At 41.6% G+C, this 22,474-nt stretch overlaps 1 protein-coding gene across 12 annotated transcripts in view; it reads right to left on the reverse strand.

Moving 5' to 3' along the window:
- Nucleotides 1–4,210: 4,210 nt before the first annotated feature.
- LOC112563481 (cGMP-specific 3',5'-cyclic phosphodiesterase-like) overlaps nucleotides 4,211–22,474 on the reverse strand; it is an 82,989-nt gene continuing 64,725 nt past the window's right edge. For 4 of the 12 annotated variants that reach the window (XM_025237372.1, XM_025237373.1, XM_025237375.1 and 1 more), the window contains 18 exons: nucleotides 21,628–21,678; nucleotides 20,397–20,474; nucleotides 20,185–20,246; nucleotides 19,807–19,870; nucleotides 18,640–18,690; nucleotides 17,738–17,881; nucleotides 16,888–17,031; nucleotides 16,421–16,567; nucleotides 15,573–15,680; nucleotides 14,733–14,842; nucleotides 14,149–14,236; nucleotides 13,930–14,030; nucleotides 13,398–13,475; nucleotides 12,870–13,008; nucleotides 12,596–12,679; nucleotides 10,085–10,199; nucleotides 8,294–8,727; nucleotides 4,211–7,927 (listed from right to left, as the gene is read on the reverse strand). In XM_025237372.1, coding sequence (XP_025093157.1) covers nucleotides 7,889–7,927; nucleotides 8,294–8,727; nucleotides 10,085–10,199; nucleotides 12,596–12,679; nucleotides 12,870–13,008; nucleotides 13,398–13,475; nucleotides 13,930–14,030; nucleotides 14,149–14,236; nucleotides 14,733–14,842; nucleotides 15,573–15,680; nucleotides 16,421–16,567; nucleotides 16,888–17,031; nucleotides 17,738–17,881; nucleotides 18,640–18,690; nucleotides 19,807–19,870; nucleotides 20,185–20,246; nucleotides 20,397–20,474; nucleotides 21,628–21,678 — 2,037 coding nt within the window. In that variant the 3' untranslated portion in view covers nucleotides 4,211–7,888. Of the gene's footprint in view, nucleotides 7,928–8,293; nucleotides 8,728–10,055; nucleotides 10,200–10,786; nucleotides 10,947–12,595; nucleotides 12,680–12,869; nucleotides 13,009–13,397; nucleotides 13,476–13,929; nucleotides 14,031–14,148; nucleotides 14,237–14,732; nucleotides 14,843–15,572; nucleotides 15,681–16,420; nucleotides 16,568–16,887; nucleotides 17,032–17,737; nucleotides 17,882–18,639; nucleotides 18,691–19,806; nucleotides 19,871–20,184; nucleotides 20,247–20,396; nucleotides 20,475–21,627; nucleotides 21,679–22,474 lie in introns of those variants that run through there. The other 8 variants (XM_025237381.1, XM_025237379.1, XM_025237380.1 and 5 more) reach the window with 6 other exon arrangements.

Below are 22,474 nucleotides of genomic sequence, written 5' to 3' on the forward strand. Positions count from 1 at the left end.
TTTTCACACAACACGTGAGGTCTAAGCTACAAAATATTACTATCAATGATCGATTAGACCACGGAGTGGAAGAAGGTAGCCGGCTAGAGGACTATTTTAAGTTCTAAACTTTAAAATATTTAAAATGAGATGTAAGTGGCGCAGAGAAAAACAAGGATGTGGATATCTAGATGGCATACACAATGCACAGCATTGACGGCAGAGAGTTTCTGCTGGTTTCATTGGCCTCTGACGATTATCTTACAGTGATCGAGGAGCCACTTTAGGCTGACACACAACTAGCCATCGTCGTCTGGCGTGGAAAATGCACGTGCTCCATCTTTCTACACCATGCTCTTCATCCTTCATTCCCTATTTCCCTTCTTTGCGTCTCTCCGTTATTTTTCCATCCCCCAGCCATAAATCACAGACACTTGTAGCCCTTTCAGACTCAAAGATTAATTACTCTGTTGATCCGTGTCGTGGGTGATTTTCACAATACAGATACGTGACCCATCCACTGCCTACTTCCTCTGTCTCGCCATGACGGTTTCTTTTTCAATTCACCGGTGAGGTCATACAGCTTATGTAGTGTGCTCTATCCTTTCTGCTTCGTTATCATGTCCTCAGTTTTGAAATGGAAGCACTCAAGCAAGTCAAGAAAACAAAACAAAAAACAACAAAAACATTTACCACAGCAGCAGCAGCAGAAACAACAACAACAACAACAACAGTTTTGAAATGGAAGCACTCAAGCAAGTCAAGAAAAAAAAAATAAAGCAACGTTGACAGTTTAAATAATAAATAAAAAGCAGGACATACAAAAGAGTCGTCTTACGATTTGCAGTATGGTGGATTGTCGGTATTCAAGCAGTTAGGGTTTATCCATTAGACTCAGGTTCCAGATCAGTGGCATGCATCACTGGCTGCCTTTCCTCTTTTCTTTCAGCGCGCGCGCGTGTGTGTGTGCTCTGCGTGATTGCTTGAGAGAAGTATGCGTAGGCGTTAGGGACACAGGTTAATCGCTTGCGAACAGTTGGTTTTATGACCTACAGCACGAGCAGCTGGTACCTACAGAGCTACATAGAGGATTAGGGCTTTGTCGACCTCTGTCTTGCTCTGCCTAGCAGGCTTACCTGTTTGAAATCGATGTTTGTTTTTGTTATTTTAATGCGATGCCGAGACCCTGCGGACACCAGATGTTTCTTTATCCCAGGGTATGTCACCGCTTTATAACTACGGTACCAGGGGTAAAATAACATCAGCAGGGTCTGGACACTGTTTTATAATTTTAGAAACAAGATGCTTGTCTTTGAGTTTCCCATATTGTCCCAGGCAGATATTTACCCTTGCCTCATGGCTACGCCTCCAGGTGATCAAAACAATTAAAGGTTACACAGTGACGGGCTTAGTCATGCATAACACCACAAATAAGAAAAAGAAATCACAGTGCATGGAGTGCCAATACAGAACATAGAATTTTCCCCACTTATCTTGTCTATTAACAAAATTAATTAAATGAAAAGTTTTAAAGAATTTTAATGCGATCGCTGTGTGATACGCTTCTTGAGACTCCGCATAAGGATGCAGAGCTAGAGCTCTCATGGCGCTTGCATGATGGCTCACACACTTTCTCAACGACTACTCTGTTTGCTTGTGTCTACACTCAGACACCCACACCTACTTGGCATTTGTTGGAAAAAAAATAGAAGGGATTTTGGGGATTGTGACCAGTCTAGTTTCACCGGAACGGTATTACTACTGCAGTGTTTTTCAAAGTTTGTGTTCAGAATCGATCCTACAGAGCGTCCAGCAGCACCGGACACTTGAACTTCAGTAAACATCCGCATCCGCGAAGATGGAAACACTTGATACTCCCAAAAGGTCACGCACACTAATGGAAAGGTCTCTAAGAAACGAGTAGGGTTGAAGTTAAAGCCGAGACATTAGTTCTTATCTGAAGAAGCGAAGATACATGAAAGCTCTCACATGTTAGGACAGGAAAAGTGAAATCTCTTCTTTGCAGTGTCTCTTCATTTTTTTTAAACTATCTTTGTTTACTCTCAAGTACAGAACTGCAGAGTTTTCTTCACTGACACAAAGAAAGATGGCAGTAATAATAACTTGCAAACTTATGTCAGTAATCAAGATAAGATATAAGGCTGTTTGACAAAGTGTGACAAAGTAAATGCTTTAATCAGTTTAAGAAATATACTTTCCTCCTTATCCTCATCACATGTAGAAACTTTATTGTGTTGGGGCGGTACGCAGATTGGAAAGAGCATCCCAGCAGGAAAGGCTCTATCCGTCTATCGGACCATTTGGATGACTGGGCTCCCTGCATACAGTCTTTCGTGCTCATTATGGAATTAATACAGACAATATATCGAACTGAGTGTGGTATTCGTTCACTTTTGGAATCACAATTTTGCTCCGTTCAACCAGCGTGCCACGCCCAAACTGGGCGTAGCTTCAAATTTTGTCACATGACCTGGAAGGCCAGGGCATAATTTTAAACAATACCAAAAAAAAAAAAAAAAAAAAAATGAAGAAAAAAACCCCAAACAAATCATACCAAAACATCCATATCATCAGCTTCATCAAAGGCAGTTTATTAACGACACCCACCTCTATGCCCCACTCCCCTCTGTTAAATCAAGTCTGAAATACTCAGGGAGCGTGCTATGGAGCAGCCTCTCCTCTCCATCTTAAGCAATTGAACTCCCTGAATTGCTTTGGACGCCATCTACCTCAGTACATTCAAGAAAATTAGATGAGGCCTCTAAAGATACCTCCCAACTCCAGGAAACCTTGTAAATGTGTTTTTTTTAACCACCACTTTTGTAGATATTCATTTTTCACTCTCCTTTGATACCTTCCTAATGTTTATTACCAATTATTCTCATAGTACTTGATTACTTCATTTACTTAGTTTATTTTTTCTCCGTAAAGGGTGAGGGCTAAATAAAAAAAAGGATTTTCTTGCTTATTTTGCCTCTCGTTAATAAAGAATTGTCATTGTCATTGTCAGTCTGCATTGTCAGTCCACTCCCATCTGGGATCGTACCCGATCTCCATGGTCACTGACCTCTTTCCTCTAATTATTAACTTTTATGAAACATCATCTCAATACCACACCAATCACGCATGCAACTGTTTTTAATGAGAAGTTGCAACAGAATTACAAAAATACAAAGGGTGGAGGAAATCAGAGAAGCCTGAAGCAAACAACATCCATGGTCAGCTCTGTAATCACGGGTAAACCCGAATCTCACTATCGTGATGAAAAGGCGATTCAGGCTCTACACCCTACATCATCGACCGCATCATTAAATATTGTTGTTATGACCCATTTTAAAGCATCAGTATTAGCATGCATCGATGATGTTAGTATGGTCAGTTGGGAGTACTGAGTTCAACCCTGAGTATGAGCAAATTATGATTTTAAAAAAGTCTGCGAGGACTATTTTGAAAACAACACATGGTCAGTCCTAACATCGTAATGAGCACGGAATTTACCAGCACAATAAAATGCAGCCTCGGCATTATCATGCGGACAAATAAATGACACCGATTTTAAACTGCTTTAATTAATTTTATTTTGTGCATTTCAGACAGTGAAAAAGTTACGTTAGTCTCTGATACAATTTTCTCTAAAACCAGGGATTTGTGAGTTAGCCAAACTGAACAGATTATCATTTTCATCTTTTCAGGCGCCGCTAACCCTCCCCTTTCCCCCGCATCCAAGAGGAAAAAAGCCTTGGTGCGGTAGGAAAGCTCTTGACCTGTAATGGAGAATGAAAGTATCTCGCAGGCGTGAATGGCGAGAATAGGAGGAGGAATAACGGCTTTTCGAAAAAAAAAAAAAAAAAAAAGCTGGCCTGCAGTATCCTGTGTGACCTTAGCCAGTCTTTGATTTTTTGAAGGAAAAAAAAAAAAAAAAAAGAAGCGAAAATCTAACCATTATTAGGCGGCATAAAAGCATTTATTTCCTCTGTGGTCCACGTCAGAAGGTCAAATCCGCAAGAAGATTGTCCAAATTTCCGGCGCGTAATGGCGCTGAAGAGTTTCGGTGGAGGTACAGGGTAAGGTAATCAGACCACAGACAGAAATGCACGATTATGATCGATCCAGAGCAAAAAGCACAATAAATAACAATCATCGCACAAGTTCACGCATAAGCCGACATACCCACAATAATTTAAGACGCAAATGAAATATCAAACAATAGTTCGATGGAAACCCACATTTATTAAAGACGGTTAAATGATACATTTATTTCGCAAGTGAAAGTAAACCTCCAGTCGCTACTTTTATTTTCTAGTAGTACTTGCCGAATGAGTAATACAATACAGTGCGCAGTGAAACTACAATAAAATTACAGTAAAATACAACACAATAAAATAGCATTGTACAAATATAAACAAGATGTGTCTGCTAAAGGTGCACGTAATACAACGTAGAGTGTGAGGCAGAAGGCGTTAAACTGTCATCCTTAAGAATTGAAAATGACTGCAGTTTATTGTATATCATGGGCTAGGTCTCATTAAATGTTCGGATCTCTACCATTCGCCTGCTGCTGATTGATTGAAAGTAACATTGAATGTTCTACTTCAACATTTCTTTTAAAAGCTTATCTTATATTTACATCGAGGCTTTGATGTTCTGTTCGTTTTACTTTTAACTTGTGAAGTCTAAGTGTAACACTTTTTCGGGTTTAAGTATTTACAATTATTTCCAGTAAAATCCTTCTTCTCCTGAATACTTTTCAGAATTGAAAGGGTATTTTCCTTTGTCCGCTTCAGAAACCTTTACCATCTTCCGAGATGCTATATACAGTATTATGTTTTGTATACTTGTACTACGTTTTTCAAGGCTTACGTTGCATTCTGTTTCCGTCCTTTGCTATATCGTAATGTGCTTTAGGATTTCACGGAAGGGACAGGCAGGGTCATAATAAAAAAATTATAATTTTCAAGAGTTTTATATTAAAAGCAATTAAACATACTGGCAGGGACATAAGGGGGATGGTTTGAGGGTGGTACGAGTGTGTCTTTTCTGACAAGAGAAGATTTTTGTGTGTGATGAAAATCAAATTCCCGCATCGTTGACGTCTAACAAAGGGACTGAAGCAAAAGACAATGAAAAATATACAGTTATACAAAATTCCATGGGAAATAAACTATCAATAAAACAAAAACAAGAAAAAAAAACCCCCACCGAAAAATGTCATATGAGAGGCTACTATATTTCTTGCAAGATTATGAAGTGAAATTCAATGAATAACACATACCAGTTTTGTATCACATCAAGTGCTAGGATATAAACAGATTTTAGTATCACAGGCGAGACTGAAATCATACTTTGGAAAGTTCAGTGCTTTAGCAAAGGTCCCTTTAAAGTGTTTTTATCGCATCACCAAAACAATGAAGGTCAATAAATGAACTGTTCACGTGACGTTGTACACAAAAGCGCCATCTTTCCTGCCTGAAAAATATTGTTGATAAGCTAAAAACTGCAGATAAATGTCTGGTACCGACACTCAGTTGTCGCATTTTTGACCAATTATTAAACACAGAATGACAAACAAACAAAGAGTGAAACCCGTGCATAGAGCGGATCTTTTTAATGCCTTTTTCAAAAACCGAAGAATGGTCTGATTGGTTGTTTCTGCAACTGATTCTACGACTTCCAAAGGACGGATGGGGGAAACAAGAGCAGCCAAAATGAGGGTTCACTGGATATCACTACAGGGAGATGTCCCTTAATATCGCTTGCACCATCAAACCCGTCTCACCCTTTCACCACCGCACTAATGACATCTTCAATATACCACCGCGTCAAGAACACAAACACGTAGACATCGCATTTGCACCGACATCACCATGAGTACCATCACATCAATTACCCCAATTATCATTTAGCACCGTCACGCCAACTAGTGGATATTGCTCCATGGGAAGTTTAGCAACACAGCTTGCACCATTAAACCATCTGTACCGTTAAACCGATGTAACCACAGTCAAAATGAAACCAATCTCACCATTCACAATCAAACCAAGCTCATCAAACTAATCGCACCATTTACATCACGCATTAACACCACCATTGGCATGATCTTGCCAGTATCGCAGTTGGCTGAACTGGGTGACTTGGCATGCAGGCTCTAACCTTAGGTAGCGACCGACAGCAGAGCTGCGAACAAGTCATTCACAAGGCGGAAGCGTGACGAACTCCAGTCAGACGATTGTTGGAAACGACTGTGACCTTAATTGCACGGCAACTAACAAAGGATTACAACGATAGAGAATGAAAGATTAACATTAAAAGATGAAGGTATCCAGTTCGAGATAAGCCTGCTTTGTCCCTCCTAGCGTGTCTTCCCCACGTGAAGCGGATAAGAGCATGCGACTGATATCTATCTCGCCGGTTGGCTGACTGACGATCTTGTCATCATAGTGACACTGCACACTCGCAAACTGCTGAAAGAGGTATCGGCTCTAGCACTGGAATAATATGGAAGCTGCTTAGAAGACCGAAGAGTAAAGTGATAAATTAACGGGAAAAAGATTGTTTTTCCATTTCCAAAGAGAAAAGGAAGAAGTAAAGGGGGAGAAGAAGACGTATAGCACTATCTGCACTATAAAACTCTGCAGTGTTGAGAAGTAGGATTGTAGTCCCTTCAGCCGTTGCACTCAACATCAACATCATGGTGAGTGGCATGTTATGATGCTGCAGGTGGCTACAAAAAACTTTCAGAAAATTGACATCCCAGACTGATGATACGTCTAGCGGTCAAAGTTTCCAAATATCGCTAGTAGTGCTGGCGTGCAAGAAAACTGGACGCAGTGATGCCACCAGCCTCTGATTTTACCATTCACTGGTACACGGAATGGGTGATAGTGCTGGTGTTGGTGGGGTGGCACGGGTTACAGATACTTGCTGAAAGGTCTTTCTTATCAGAGGTAAGTGACACGCGCGTTCCACCTTATTTCTCATATATGAATGCACCCAAGGAACACGACTTTTGTCAATTTACAGGTAGTTTTGATGAAAAGAAAAGGAGATGACGCTTTTGCAATCCCACCCGACCACCCTAGACTCTGTCACGTGCAGTGAGACGAAGCACTCCGGCGTGCGGCTCTCGGAGACCATATCAAGTGAGCTGTGACGTCTAGCTGCAGCGTCTGTTTGAACCAGCCATGACCTCTACATCCAACACCCATCCCCAGGGAGCTGTGGCATTTATTTTAAAACAGATGATTTTAGCAAGCTGTGATATAGTCTGGATCCAGCACCTATTATTAGCGAGTTGTGCTGTCTATTATTAGCAGTCTGTGACACCTACATCTAGCACCCGTTTTCAGGCAGCGCCCTCACAAGGATCCATCACAATGGCGAGCTTCTGTCTCCTTGTTCCTGGTCTCACGTTCTGGTTGGACAGACAACTGCAGCAACCTGTGTCTAGCCGAAAGTTATCAGCCCCTATCTGCCTCTAGTTTTCTAATAACAGTCAAACATTCCACACAGGGATTTCTGCCCTCCACTAAAAGGCACACTGCTTTTCTTAGTCTGGCCGCTAGAAGACGCTGTGATCTGGCCGGTCCCTTCCCGAACAGGCAGACACAGGACTCGCATCGTTGATCGTTGGACGAGGGGATGGGGCATGTGTACCGCACCACTGCACGCTTCAAAAGCGCAGAGCTGCAGAATGTCTTAGGCGTTGGAGAGACTTCTCTTCTCTACAATTTTACAGACTGCCTTGGGAAAAATGCACACTGTGGTCACTGGTCCGGTCAGCTGACGAGGCACAGCCCACTCTTGGTGCTTCCTTTGTCAGTTGACAACGATGCATGAGCCTGCGCATGCGTCTTCCGCTTGCCCCGTTTTGCGTGTTCCTCGCCGCTGTTCATGGGAATGGTGGCTTTCTTCTCCTGTCGAGAACCTTCTGCAACATCAACCACCCTTCTTAATCTGAATACAGGATTTACCAGTCATGGGTCTATGGCTGTTTTTACACACTGTCAATATATTTTTCCTGAGTAGCCGACATATGAATAGCTGTCTAGACTTTAACGAGCTTTTAAGCGAAAAAAAGTGAAACCTATTATTATTATAGTTTTATTGGATAGATACCACACGTGTATCAATAAGACAACTGATTATAAATAATAACAACAATAACATTATTAATAATATTTTACTAGAATTCTCTGTTATACTTAAACCTAGGAAAGAACAAAATGAGGCATGATATCAACCGCTTAAAAGACTGATCGAGTTTCTGAGTTTTGAAGGAAAAAGAAAACCGTACCGGCTTTGAGGGCAGACCACTTCCGTTTTGCTGCTGCCGTTTGCCAGGTTGACTTGAGCCATGCCTGTCGGGAAGGTTTTGAGGTTCCTTGTCCGCTCCCAGCGGCTTAACGATGTGGGCGGTGTCTCTAGCAGCACTGCGCTCGTCCTGCGAGGGCATCTGGCCGGGGTGGGCAGCAGTTGGTGCAGACAGAGAGCTGGGGGTGGTGTGATTCAAAGTGGAGGTGGACGGTAAAAGGGGAGAGTCAAGGTCAGGCTTGCCGAGGGGATGAATGCTGTCAGCGGCGAGATTCGTTACTGTCGTCTGATGGCTAGCTTGCCTCTCGTTGACGCTCTTGTCACGGCCGTTGGTGTTGTTGTTATCGATGTTGTTGCTTTTGTTGTTGGTTTGCTCTGAGCTGCGGTCGCTGGCGGGCTGTTCCTGATTGGTTTGTTCTGGTCGATGACAGAACGAGAGCGAAAACAAAAACATACACATGAGCAAAAATTACGTACACACAGTTTATAATATCATTACTTGTCCTGAACTATAATATCTGTATAAATATGTTTACACTCGTTGTTCCAATCTATAATAGGTATATAAATAAGTTTATACTTTGATACCAGAAAGACAATGCACAGAAATGTGCTTTGTTCTACGCCATAGTTTTTCTGCGTTGTGCTAGCATGGGACAAAAACTGCCCAAAAGATAAGAACACATGCAGATCAAAACAGCAGTTTTTTTTTCTCCTCTTTTCAGCTTATACAGATGACAATTTTTTAAAAATAAATTTAGTAAGCTATTTCTCTGTGACGTTCAGTGACGATATTCACACATCAATACAGAATTCAGTGTCAGAATTTGAGCGTGATGAACAGAAATCCTGTCTGAACCACATGCCCATGAAAAGACAGGATCATAATATATCCACATCGTACGTGACAAAACATATCCTTCTTTCAGTAAGCGGACAGTCTAGTGTCAGACCACGAGAGGTCAGTGAAAGGACAGAATGATAGAAGAATACGACAGATCTCGGGTCAAATGCTTAGTCCAGGAGCAGGAAGCCATGCGTCAGGAAAGTACTATATTGTAAATACAATACTAAGGGCAGCCTGGGCATACCAGAACGCAGAAATGAGTTCAAAGTCGACACTATTGAACTATATAGAGCCACAAAAGAGGGTGCAAAGGTGACAAGAGTAGAAAAACAAGGTTACCAGACAGATTAAGTCAAGCTATATCAACAGGTAGAATACAACAGAGTAAAGAGCGAAGATAAGTGTACTTGACAGTATTATTAACAACATGTGAATTATTGCATTTCGCGAAAGCTGAATCAGAAGTGAAAATATTCCATAAGACACAACGTACTAATTTTCATGCGCTGATACATTCATATTTTCACATGCACATTGAAATACTAAAACAAGATATGAGCTCCGCAGCAAAAATCCACAAAAATGTTTCTAAAAAAGCTCAAAAGCAAAACAAATTTGTTACAAGCAGAAGATTAATGCTCCTCACTTGGTGCCATTCAAAACTGCCCAGTAGTACTTTGGTAGTATCTCTAATCAGTGTTCTACCCGAGGGCCAGTTGTTGGGGATGATTGCAGGGTTGACAGGCCATGTGTTAAAGAGAGTGCAACAGAGCAAGAAAAATATCAGAGGTGACGCAAACAAGTTAGTTGCCATAGAGACAAAACAAGAGAGAGAGAGAGCGAGAGGGAGAGCGTGATAGAGGTCAGTGCGAAATGTTAGGTGGGACTGGCCGGAGACCTCGCTCGTAGCAGTAACCGCCGAAGCACCTGTTTCTGTAGCGAGGGACGTCGTCTTCTCGTCCGCCAGCTCCTGCCACTTCTCTCTATTGTTCTCGCAGCCCAGGTACAGGGGGGCCAGCCTCTCGTTCATCTCGGCAAACAGCTGCAGGACAGAAGGCATGGCATGTAAAAAAATGAGTGCGGCATGTCAAGAGGAGAAAGTAGCAGTCTATTCATTTACTGACATCGAGAAGCGCACGCGTGGCTTGACCAACACAATATCTTGGAGCACATGTTAATGTGGCGTTGCTATAACAGCGAGCGGACTGAGCAGTGTGCAGTAGCGGTGCGGCTGCCATGCTTGGTGCTGGTTGGCGGTGCTGGACACAGTGCTCAGAGCCTGCAGCATGACGCAGGAAGGGAAATGGACTAGGGAACTAGAACCGAAACGAGATGGGTAGTTGGGTCTCAACAAACAATGAAAGTTTTTCATTTTAACTGTCATGAACATGTAGAAGGAAGAGAGAGAGAGAGACGAACCACCAGAAGCAGAAGTGACATGGTTATGTCTGAAAGCATTAAGCTGACGTCATTATGTGGCTAGGCTTCACCGCATCACATCACACCACGCGTTCCCACACACCATTGCTAAACTAGATACAGATAGCATCGCATCCTCAGGATTAATGGATGAAAATCTGGTACTCTGAAGGACTCTACCGCTGAATTCAAGGACACACGGCTTCGTACCCTCGGTATTAATGGCGCGATCCTGAAGTTCCACCTCTTTCTTGATATTCAGGCATGGAGGCGGTTCCTCCAAATTGTTGTCAATGCGTACCCAGTGCTGTCTGTTATCTTCCACGCTCACCAGCATTGGACGCAAATTCGGAGTAATTTCCGTGAAGAGCTGTGCCATGAGCCCGTGCCCAGAACAAAAGATCGGCATTCAGTCTTATTTCGGTTACCATTTGCCGCCAAACAAGGCGGATGCAGCAAAATAATACTGCAAACTCCGCAGGCAAAGGAAGAACAGAAACGACCCGTGTCAGGTAATTTGAAACATAAAATTCGAACGAGTCAGCTTTGAACGCGCAGAAACTTTGCTGCTTAAAACCTCACTTTGAACGGAAGAGGAGTTTGCTACGAGATCAGAGACAGGACAAATGCCTATTTAGGAAGGACAGGCACTTTTCTCACAGTAACGTGTTATAATCTAATAAAACACTCCTCTGACTCAGAAAAGTCATAGAAATAATAATCCAAACCACGTGACTGTGTCTGTACTTCTAAGGCACGGAAGGCTATGAATCAGAAGAAGCAGCTGTGCTTCAAAATGAGGCAAGGGGGAAAAAACCCCCAAAAAAACAAAAACCGCAAAACCGTCTCAATTTCCAGCCTGCTTCCCATATTCTCTCCCCATTGCGCCACGTGCACTCCTAGGATAGGCCTTTAGACAAAAACTTTATTAACTTTTCGTTGCAAACAGTAACAGTACTTCTTCAAAGGCATCTGCTTGCTCTCACTTGGTCGATGCAGGCGCGAATGGCATGTTACTGAACGCAGCTCTGCGCTCTTATCGTCAGGTAACTCCTCGTCTACAGCTTCGTTAACGCGAGGGTTTGCCAGAGATAGAGACTCATGTTAAGATGGCATAGCTTAGGTTGGACTCGTACCAAACCCCTCATATGAAGACAACGACATGCAAGTACGTATGTCATAGAAAGACGGCACAGTCAGCCGTTAGTTTCTAAACTGAACAGAACTGAAAGTGATAAATAAGAAAGCAGAAAAGAACATGCATTAATAGAAATATTGTTTCTTTCGCCTTCATGCATGCGTGGGTGTTTACATAGTCCGTTGGTCTCTCTGTGTGTAAAATATATAAATTATGTATAGTTATGTCTACATATATAACTAAATAACATTATTATGTTTGTAATATATTAAAAGAAAACAATTTGCTTTTACTAAGTACCATTTAATTCGACAAATAATTTTGACGTTATCATCAGTGTGTGTGTGTGCGCACGCAAATGTGTTAAAAGAAGAGAATTTTATATCAAGTACATATTAATTTGTCAAATAATTTTGCATTATCATCAATCTATTACCACGAACCAAAGAAGCTTAAAGCTAATGATCTTTTGTCGTTAGCAAGACAGCTAATAGGATTAAAGACACCTGCCAGGTAGCGATGTGGCTTTCAACTTTAGTGAGAACTGGTGATCATGGGCCCTTCCTCCCTCTCAATCACTACAGATCACTCATTTCTTTCACATACAAGACAGAGAAGGAAAACGAAAATAAACAGACCAGGAGAGCGAGACTGTAATTAGGACATGGAAGAACAGTCTGATAAGCAGACTCATTCCACGAAATTTGAAAGCAGTGATGAAATCATTCCTATCTGCATAAACAGCAGGTTGGCTAATGGTCTTGGATGTATTTTTGCGGGTAAAGAACCAGTCGTGCTAGGTAACAGTGAGATAGTGATGATGCTCTTACATTCTTTCTGTCATCGGTTAATTCGTCAAGCAACGGACACAATGTACGTACCTTGTAGACGGGGATACAAACAGCATCGATGAAACCGACCTGCATCTTGGGTAGCTCGTCCTTTTTGTTTCTGTCCATCATGGGCTAGAGACATTGGCACAAAGAAAAGGCCGGATCAAAACTATCGTTTTCATAATTAATTAAGATCACAAGAAACTATATTAAAACAGGTAAAAACTATTTAACATGGCGCGGAAAACAGGTAAAATGCACGCGCACAAGTGATATTATGCAGGCGATAAGCACGGAACCAATGGTCTTCAGTCATACTCACGATGGGCTGCTCCCCCAGCTGTGTCCTCTCGATGTCTCCCTGCTCAAAGAATTCGTTGGTAACCAGCTGCGCGACCTTTTGCTGAATTATCCAGGGTTTGGTGATAGCCGCCACATCACAGGCTGTCATCATCATGGCCCTGCCAGTTTGTCATTCCGTCAAAGATTTGTAAGGCGATGTGCCGATCACATAAATAGTATCGAAAAAGGTATCAGAGTTTTCAAAAGAGGACAAAAACAGTTTTCAAGCGATGTAGGATGACAAAGAACTGAACTCTCTGTGTACGAAACATTTTCCTGAGAACACTGTGCGGCCATTACTTTTAGCGTATAAAAGCCTGATACGGCAACCAGTCTGGTAACAATTTTCCCCGGGGATGTATTATTTGAGGTCTTTAGCGTGTCGAAAAGCATCAGCCCCTTAATGCCGAGTGATGACGAGGAAGGGTTGTCTGAGAAAATCTTAAAATTAGCCCTGCAAGAAATTTCGCGGTTTGAATAGAGAAAGCCATTCTCATTCTCAAAATACCTGAGCAGTTCTCGTTCTTTTTTTTCACGAAAGGTGCGTTCTCCATTCTCCACAAGTTTCTTGAAGTCTCCTCGTGTCCTGCAGCAAGACGACAAGACAGCTGGGTACAACTTCAGCAGTCGCTGTATTTATTTTAAAAGAGTTTAACAGAGCGTATAAGATCTATCCAACACATGAATGTACTGGTGGGTACAGTAATCCATACGTTGTGCGTATATATATATACGTGAGGGGATAAGAGGTCAGCTTAGGTAGTAAGATTTCGTCCTCTTCTTCTGTATGGATGTATGCAATTCACACATTTTCTTCTTTCGCCTTTCTGTTTCTCTGTCTGTTCCAGACAACACCCACAGACAGCCACAAACACACTCACAGACAGAAGTCACGCACGCACCCACCCACTAAGGAAACACAAAGTTCACCATGGAAAAAATTGATTGAGGCTTGGAACCAGGAAACTAAATATTCTCCTATAAAAGGTTTCTTAAAAAATTGTCACTACAGGCAACGTGCTTGGAATGAAGGGACTTACTTGAAGTATATAGCCAGGTCTGTGGACAGGATCGCGTGCTCTAGCATTCTGATGGCACGCCTGTACTCCTCTGGCGACAGCGACTGAAAAATGTTGTTGCCCTGTAACCCCCCAAAAAATGTCATTGATTGAGGATGACTCGCCGCTTGCCCAGCGCCTACCCCTCCCCACCACTTTAGCACAGTTTCTGGTGTCAACAAGCCATGGGAGCTTCCTTACCTCGCTGTTTAGAATCATGATGCAGTGATCAAAATGATGATGCTCCAGCACTGAGGTACTGTACAGCATGGCCAGGGGTGAAGCTACCCTGAAAGGACACCAGAATCCATTAGACATACCTACAACCAAACCTACCTGACCTACCCATCGAATGAAACATGTTGGTACATACATAATCTCGTAAATATTAAGGTCCTTTCAGAATCGATAGGAAACGCACTTCTGAAGTGGTCATGGAGTTTTTTAAAAAAAAGAAACTAAGTAACGGTGCATCTTCACTTGCCAAATAGCGCTTCCAGGCACTATGCCATACGGCAACAGGACACGGCGGCAGCGAAAGTCAGTGTTCTCTTTAATAACATTCAACACATTACTGCAGTGGCGTAGGAACCGGGAGGGGGGACAAGGAGAAGGGGGCAGCCACCCCCTCAAAAGTACTGAGGAGGCAAGAATGTAAACATCTTTCACTGTCAGCATCAAGTTTTCCCCCCTTCCCCGAGACCGAGCATCTTTCTACACTACCGTTAATTGTACATGCCAGGGTCCTTTCCTGCGAACACCAGCACTAGTGTGTGTATACTAACTTCGCTTGGAATGCGTTGTTGGTGCCTCTGTGGTCGAGGTCGTGGCACAAGCAGGCGGCCATCAGTGAAAAGACTTCCAGGTCATCAAACATCGTCCTGAAGCCTCCGGTCTAACAACAGGAAAATGGCAATAATTATAAAAAAGAAGTCTAAAAGCCCTTAAAAGTTATTTTGAAACTAAAATGTGCATTTAGGCCAAACAAGAAATTTCGTCATTTATGACAAGATGACAAGCAGTTTACACACAAAATGTTGCCATCGCGCGAAAGAGCGACGTTTCTTATTTTTTTTATTTTTTTATGCAACCACACGTTTTCGCCCAGTGTCGCGGTCTCAGTAATAAATGGGTTTCCAGAGATGCACCCAGTATTTGGCAATGAGAATGAGGGAGAAAGGGTGAGGAAAGGGGAAAAAGCAACTTTCGTTTCGTCTGTCGGGAATCAGAAAATGCTCAAAACATGTACTGGCAGTCTCTGCACTCTTTGGTCACTGCGCCTATAGCACCGCAGAAGTTCGCGGCTGAGCTTGAACGGATCACGTGCCTTATCTCTATTTCTCCGCTTAAGAACCACACCTTTTCTCACATGTCACGACTGGTGTTTCTCCTTGCTGGAGAATGACATAAATTTATCATAATTTCAACATTTCGGCCCTCATAAAGCATTTTTCTCTAATTATTCATCGCATTTATCTCTCCCTCCCTCCCACACCAACTAGGACAGGAACACTATTTATAAAGCTTTCAGGCTTCTTGAAAGTAACCAAACCAATGACACAAGATTAAACACCAAAGGGAAGATGTAGGTAACCAGGTAACGTTTGCAAAGACAAACAGCTTACAAAAATAATGTTGAACATGGTCTGGCATACGTTGAAGGCGTGTCGCCAGTTGTGGTACGTCACTGGCCGGTAGTTCTTCTTGACAGTACACACCCAGCGGCACGCAACCTGTTTTAGAAGAGAATTACTTTTCGGTCACAGCACACAACAAACCATAAACAAGAAATGGTAATGTATAATAAGATGACACAAGAATTTAAGATAATCAAATTGAAAAGAAAGGCACTAGCATATAAAATATAACACACGAGAGGATAGATTGAGAGACAAAGGGAGAGAGACTGAGCGACAGACTGTCATGAAAAAAGAGCACCCCGTGACTCAGCTAGCTGCCACCGCTCGTTTTCCTTCCGAGTGTGTTCTTTCTGATAAGGAGATAAAGTGGGTGGCATTGATACTCTGACCCTTTGGCAAGTATTTTTGACAGATGAAGATGGTGACATTCTTTACCGGATTACGGCAGGGGGACCCACTATGTCGCTATACCAGAGATTTTTGGGATTTGAAATTAGGATGAGGAAGCCAAGTCTCAACGATATTACGATAACCTTGCAGGAACAACAGTTTCATCATCATGCACACTTGTCAACGCAGCCGCATTCCGCTCATGATGTTGTCATCATCAATTCAAACTGCAGACTGAGGCAAGCCACTAGTCTTTAACGGACTCCTAGTGTACATGTCTTTATGATGACCTCCATTCCCCACGGCCATCCTGGCTCTGTAACTTTGTATCAGGTCTAGCCGCAAAGTATTCAGCCCACTCCAAGTCCTTAAGTCATCAATGAATTTTCTGACATCCCATTGAATAGCACTGAATAGAAAAAAACGTCTGATCAAATTTCTACCTCATACGGTACTTTGAAGCGATTGATGAGGTCGGCTTCCATGAACATGCGAATGCATGCCTTGAGCGTAACGTCATCACCCATCTGCATGTCGTCGAAGTCGAAGGAGTATAGCTGGAGCTCAGCAGCGCTCGGGATGTCAGAACGCTATCAGAAAAAAACAGGACGAGTTAAAGGACGAGAAGAAAGAAACACACACCCAAGAATTATCTAAAGAGCATCGACAAAAGACAGTTTTGTCCGGAAGTAGACAGTAAGACAAATGCTGGGCAAAAGCAAGGTGGGGACCATCATTGAAAGGCAGCAGTAATAAGGAACTCCAAAGGAAAAACGGCAGCTGTACACTTGGGATTCTGAGGAATATAGGAACAAATACGAAACATTTTTTTTTTCAATAATAGTTCTCTGTACGACTCGGAGAGGACGGCGGATGAGATAAGGGATAGAGTAGATACAGGCGAACTGACCGCCAGTTCGTTGGACTCCTCCGTCTGCGCCGTAGCGTGGTAGGACAGGACCTCCAGCGCCACGCTCTGCTTGGCCATCAGCTGACAGGCGTTCTCGTACATCTGGCAGTTGTGGATACCAAGCCCCGTGAAGATGGAGAAAGCCTGCGCCGAGAACGCCACATGACGAGAGAGGACGACAGTAATGCAGTTTTAGTTAAAAGCTAGCCTCTCCTGATTGCTCTAACATAGTACAGTGCACAGACGTTACCCACAACCCGTAGACGGGAATAAAACTGAAGCAAAACTTCCTTAAGCATTCACCCACTTAGTCTTTTTTCTTTTAACATTTTGAAACTTCATTGTCTAGTTGATATTTTGGAAATCGTTAAGTTCAAATTTTAAGTTTAGGTGGTAATAATAATAATAATAGTAACTGTATTATATGTATTGATAACTTATATTATCATACAATACTTTATATCTATGTATTAATTAATTTAGGCGCGAAAGAGTTAATTACTTTTTAATGAAACAATATACCTTAAGATTACTGGAGTCGGACAAACAGAAACTGAGCTAAAGTGTCAACCGCGATTCGAAGTTCCAAAGCCAGAGATTGAACAAAAAAAAAAATGTTATCCGTTCCAAATTCAGCTCAAGAAGTGTCCCGATGCTTAAAGCAATCTCTCTAAAGTTCTAGTAAAATATTTAAATAACCATCAAATCCTGGATTACACACTCCCGACTCTAGACGAAACCATCACAACGCCACACCATCAAGAACATCATCTCGATAACATTTGCATCGGACATCCTCACCACATATCGTAATGTTCACATAACCAGTTGACCGCACTGCGAGCTTCACCTCGATAATGTTCACATCGTTGTCGTTGAAAGGCTCGCCGTTGGTTTTGTTGACGAGCTGCGTGACGCCGATGATCTGCTTGTCGCTGTTGTGGATAGGCATACAGAGGACGCTGCGGATCGTGCAGCCCTTGAGATCGACGAACTGAGGGCAGAAAAACAGTCACGTGATTAAACTCTAGCACCATCTGGCAGACGCACACAGACCAACGTGACTGCCATATAGCACCGTCTGGGACGCGCGCGCGCTCATGCACGAGAGATCAATTTACATTTCATGTTATCTGAAAATCTTTCTAAGGAGAAAGAAAAATTAACTTCGTTTTGGTTCTTCCTTTGGCGAAGATGCGCCGGCTAAATCAGAAATGCATTTTGTTTCTGCTGCCGAAAGCCTCTGATTGTGCTCTTTTTCAGGCTCAGCAAAATTCTGTTGAAGAAGGGGATAGCCTAAACGGTTAGAACAAAGGTCTCTAAAACCCGAAGGCTTGTCGTTTTGCTGCTCGTGTGATATTTTCTCTAGTTTTCACAGCTGTGAATTAGATTCCCGATGTCCTGAGAGAAGTGTGGTCTTTAACACATCCATACCTTTCGTACTTTTTCTAACTTCTCCCTTCGTCCCTCAGCTTTGTTCGTGGAGTTGTGCAAGTGTTGTGCATGTGCCATCTTTTACTATGCACAAAAGGCTATCATAAGAAACCTTTTATTATCTATATCAAAAGCACAGTAACAAAGAGATTTTCTTGGTCTAGAACATTTCATTCTTCTTGATTTCTCTCCGTAAATCTGTATCCGTTTGTTTGTTTGTGTGTCGCTTAACGTGCATGAACTCGCGTGGGTATATGTTTGTGTGCACGAACTCACGACAAAGAAAAGTCCGATATGTTTTGAATAAAATTCACTTACGGGACCTTTGCCAAATCTTCCATCGGCTTCGACATCAGGCACGTTGACAGTCTGTTGAACAAACAAAAGCGAAAAGCATTGGCTGGAGTGTTGTGTACACACTCAGTGGTGTTTGTGAAGATAAACCTTTGATAAACATTGACATCTATTTTTATCGCGAATTGCCCTTTGAAACAAGGTGGCTGCCATGTCTTCCCTTGTTATGTACACACATTATGAAATATTGCACGACATTGCATGCATATAGGTTAGCATTTGTGTTTGATCTGCGACAAAATGATAACACTGCAGGTTAATTTTATGACAATTTATAATTCAGTCACGACAAGGCACTGCTAGTGTGAAGACCACCTGAGGTCACCTTGGTGCAGTGTAGTGCTTTCGATCTTTTATCTTTCAAGGAAAAGGGGCTGTCACAGGATCCGCTTGTTCCCGAAAGCGCAGTTTCTGTAGTGTGTACTGAGCAGTATGCTAACTATTGAGATGACAGCAAAGAGCAATAATAAAAGAAGACTCAAACCTGTTTGAGGACGATCTTTTCTAAGATTTTGGAGAGGAAGGAAAGATTCAATATCGGGCAATAATTCTTGAGGTCGTTTTACCTCAAGTTATGTTTTTAAGTAGTCGTCTTATCACTGCAGACTTGAATGGTGGTAAAAATAAACTATTACTAATGATGTTGGTAATAGCAGGCAAAGTGTGTCGATACATTCCACAAACAGAATCATCAGGCAAATTGTCTGGTATTGAGAACGAAATTTCTGAAGTCTGCTTGAAGGAGTCATTGCTCAGAAGCACATACATTCAGGATAGCAGCAGCCATCTTGATCGGCGAGATGATGATAATTATGATGATGATAACATCTCGCCAAATCTCAGGCATGTTGGTTCAAAATAAATAAGAAAATATGTTAGGTAGGATAGGTCGACATGCTAGATGTCTGAGGTGGTTGGAAGCGACTATACAGTGCACAGAAATAAGAGGCTTTGGTAGGAAGAATAACTGAAGTGACCAGAGTTATAAATCTGTTAAAATCACCGAGTTTCGACTTCAGCCTGTCTTTTTGTTGTTTTTTTGTAGCGAGTGTGGAAGCTGGCATCCCTTTTAGAAAATTGCATCTAACAATGCTCATCGATCATCCAGTATAACAAGTGAAAGCTACTCACTTCGTCTGTTATCACAGCAAACTTGGCAATGAAGGCAGTCCTGGACGTTGAGAGTTCTGGACCACTAGTAACAAACATTGACAAATACGGTTGAAAGGCAGCCTCAAAAACTTATACAAGACTTACATGAAAACAAAATTGTGTGATTAAGTTAAAAAAAACTCTCTTTATATATATATCTCGTGGCTAAGAAATGATACTAGCAGTATCTAAACATTTTAAATACCCCAGGGTAATTGAAGGTACTTGTAAAAAAGGTAATTTATTAAAAACTTACTTTGATGTTGATAAATGCTTTGTACACATACACCTCGTTGTTTTAGGCTAGGCAAATGAAAAGCACTTTACACAAGGTATTTCAGTAGGTATTTTAAATACCTGATAGCTGTTACATTGCCATCCTTAGACCACATGTCAAAACCTTTCGAGAAGACCACTTCCTGCAAAAACAAGAACTAGGACTTTACTAGCCTATGCACACACACACACACACGTTATGGTCAATTTTCTTGCATGCGGAAAAGTAGCTGCAGTAATCAAAAGGTCTGAACTATGCAAACTATAGATATGGTCAGTAACACGGCCAGTACCTCTCTTATCCTTTGCTTGGCTTCCGGCAGCAGTCCGAGACTTAAGTTGGCGGTCATGTCATGCTGGTTGGCCGGATCCTGCTTACAGCACACATAAAAAACGTTACACACCGACCACCATTTCGACATTTCAAGAGAAAAAAGTGAGGATGGAATAATGATTTGGATGTATCTCTACTTTGTACGTTTCTTAAACGGTAAAACATCCCATTTAGCATGTCGTGTTAAAGTATAGAAAATTTGGAAGTACTGTATTCTTTTTCTATGAAATCAAAACAAAATGCTATTGAAATGGGAAAAAACCCTCTTTCATTCTTACATTTCAGAGAGAGAGACAAGAAGAGTTTTAATTTAGCAGAGATGTCATTAGATACACTGTCATTTCTGAAGACAACTAATTTTCAATAACAGCACCATCATTAGATCATTTCGTGATCCTGTGATGGGTCCAAGGATTACTGACAGGAACTAGGAGCTTACTGTGAGCAAGAACATGAACAACATGCAGTGGTAGCTGTGCGTACGAAGATAAACATTAATAAAAAGCAAAAGACAAACTGTTTAGTTTCAAAAATAATAAACGACAGGCCACAATAGTACGACCTTTCACCGATACAATCGGTTGACAAGTGCACACACGGGCGTCTTCATTTACAGGAGACGAACATGTTTTTATATTTCACTTTTAAAAAGGTCCACGCCAGAAGACATATTATTAGATGATTTTGCTGTAACTATTTTTTTCAAAGAACGAGATATTAACGGAAGAAGTTTTCTCTTTGCAGAAAATGGAAAAATAATCCATCCCATCCTAAAAAATTTCGATTCCCAAACAGTCCTTTTCGGAAATGAATCTTTTTTCATTGGCTTCACGACGTACGAGTGATCGTTTTCCTTTCTATTATTATTATTATTACACTTTTTGAATTTGGCTACTTTTTGGATTACTGGTGTTATAAATGATAATAAAACGTAATTAATTAATGCTTTGATTTTCACCAGAGCATTTCAGTTACTGCTAAACTAGAAGATATATAGTGTCTGACGATCATGCAAGTAGCGTGCTTCTTATTCTGAATACAAACTGAAAACTGAAATGTTAACGATCGTCGACGTTAAAGAACTACGGAACAGATGAAAGAATTCTCCGACCACAAGCGTTCGTCCCACAAAAAAAAAAAAAGACTAAATGCAACCCGAACATGTAAGTAAAAACAGAAGAAACAGTTACGAGGACTTGGTAAATGTTCTTCCTTATATTGTGTAGCTTCACTTGTGTTGACTGAAAGAGACAAAGACGGGATTCTGTGAGATGCGCGGTCTAGTGAATACTTAGATGTATGCAAATGTGTGGACGTTTCCCCAACATTACAAACAAGTAAGAAAGAAAACAAATAATTAAAAATTAACAAGACAATTTGATTGGTAAGTATTCACAAATGCATTGTATTAGTTATTATTGAGCATTATTATATTCTATTCAGCTAAATTCAAGAGTAGCGCCTCCAAACACCCTGTGAAACAAACGAGCATGCATGGGATGGTGAAAAGCTGTTCAACCCAACGGACATCCAACAACAAGCAAAGCGTTACTCGCATGCAGTGCATTTCCTCACGAAGCCTTGCTTAGAACAATGCTTGTGTAAGTATTGTTTACCACATTAGTGCAATCATGCTTCGTTCGTGATTATAAACGCAGAACTGAATTAAAACTACGTATTACTGAAAAAGATGAAAAGTAAACTAAAACAAGACACGAGTAAATAAAGCCAAAGATCAAGGATATGCCACACACACACGCGCACACACTGGTGTAAATAGAAATGGTGCGCGTGAGTGCACGCGCGCGTGCTTGTGTGTGTGTGTGTGTAAAATGATGAGGATTATATTTTCTTCGGGATTATTAATTTTGTGGAAGGAGAGCGGATCGATTACACTTACAAGGTCACTCAAAGCAAATAATCCGAGTGCAATTTTCCTTCTTTTTCCAACACCGCTCTATTAAGTGTACACTATTAAGTGAAGCAGGTTGCAATTTTGAAGGGTTTTATGAAGACGTGCCACTTAACATGTTTAAG

Source organism: Pomacea canaliculata, linkage group LG5 (assembly GCF_003073045.1).
Source record: "Pomacea canaliculata isolate SZHN2017 linkage group LG5, ASM307304v1, whole genome shotgun sequence".
NCBI classification, from domain to species: domain Eukaryota; kingdom Metazoa; phylum Mollusca; class Gastropoda; order Architaenioglossa; family Ampullariidae; genus Pomacea; species Pomacea canaliculata.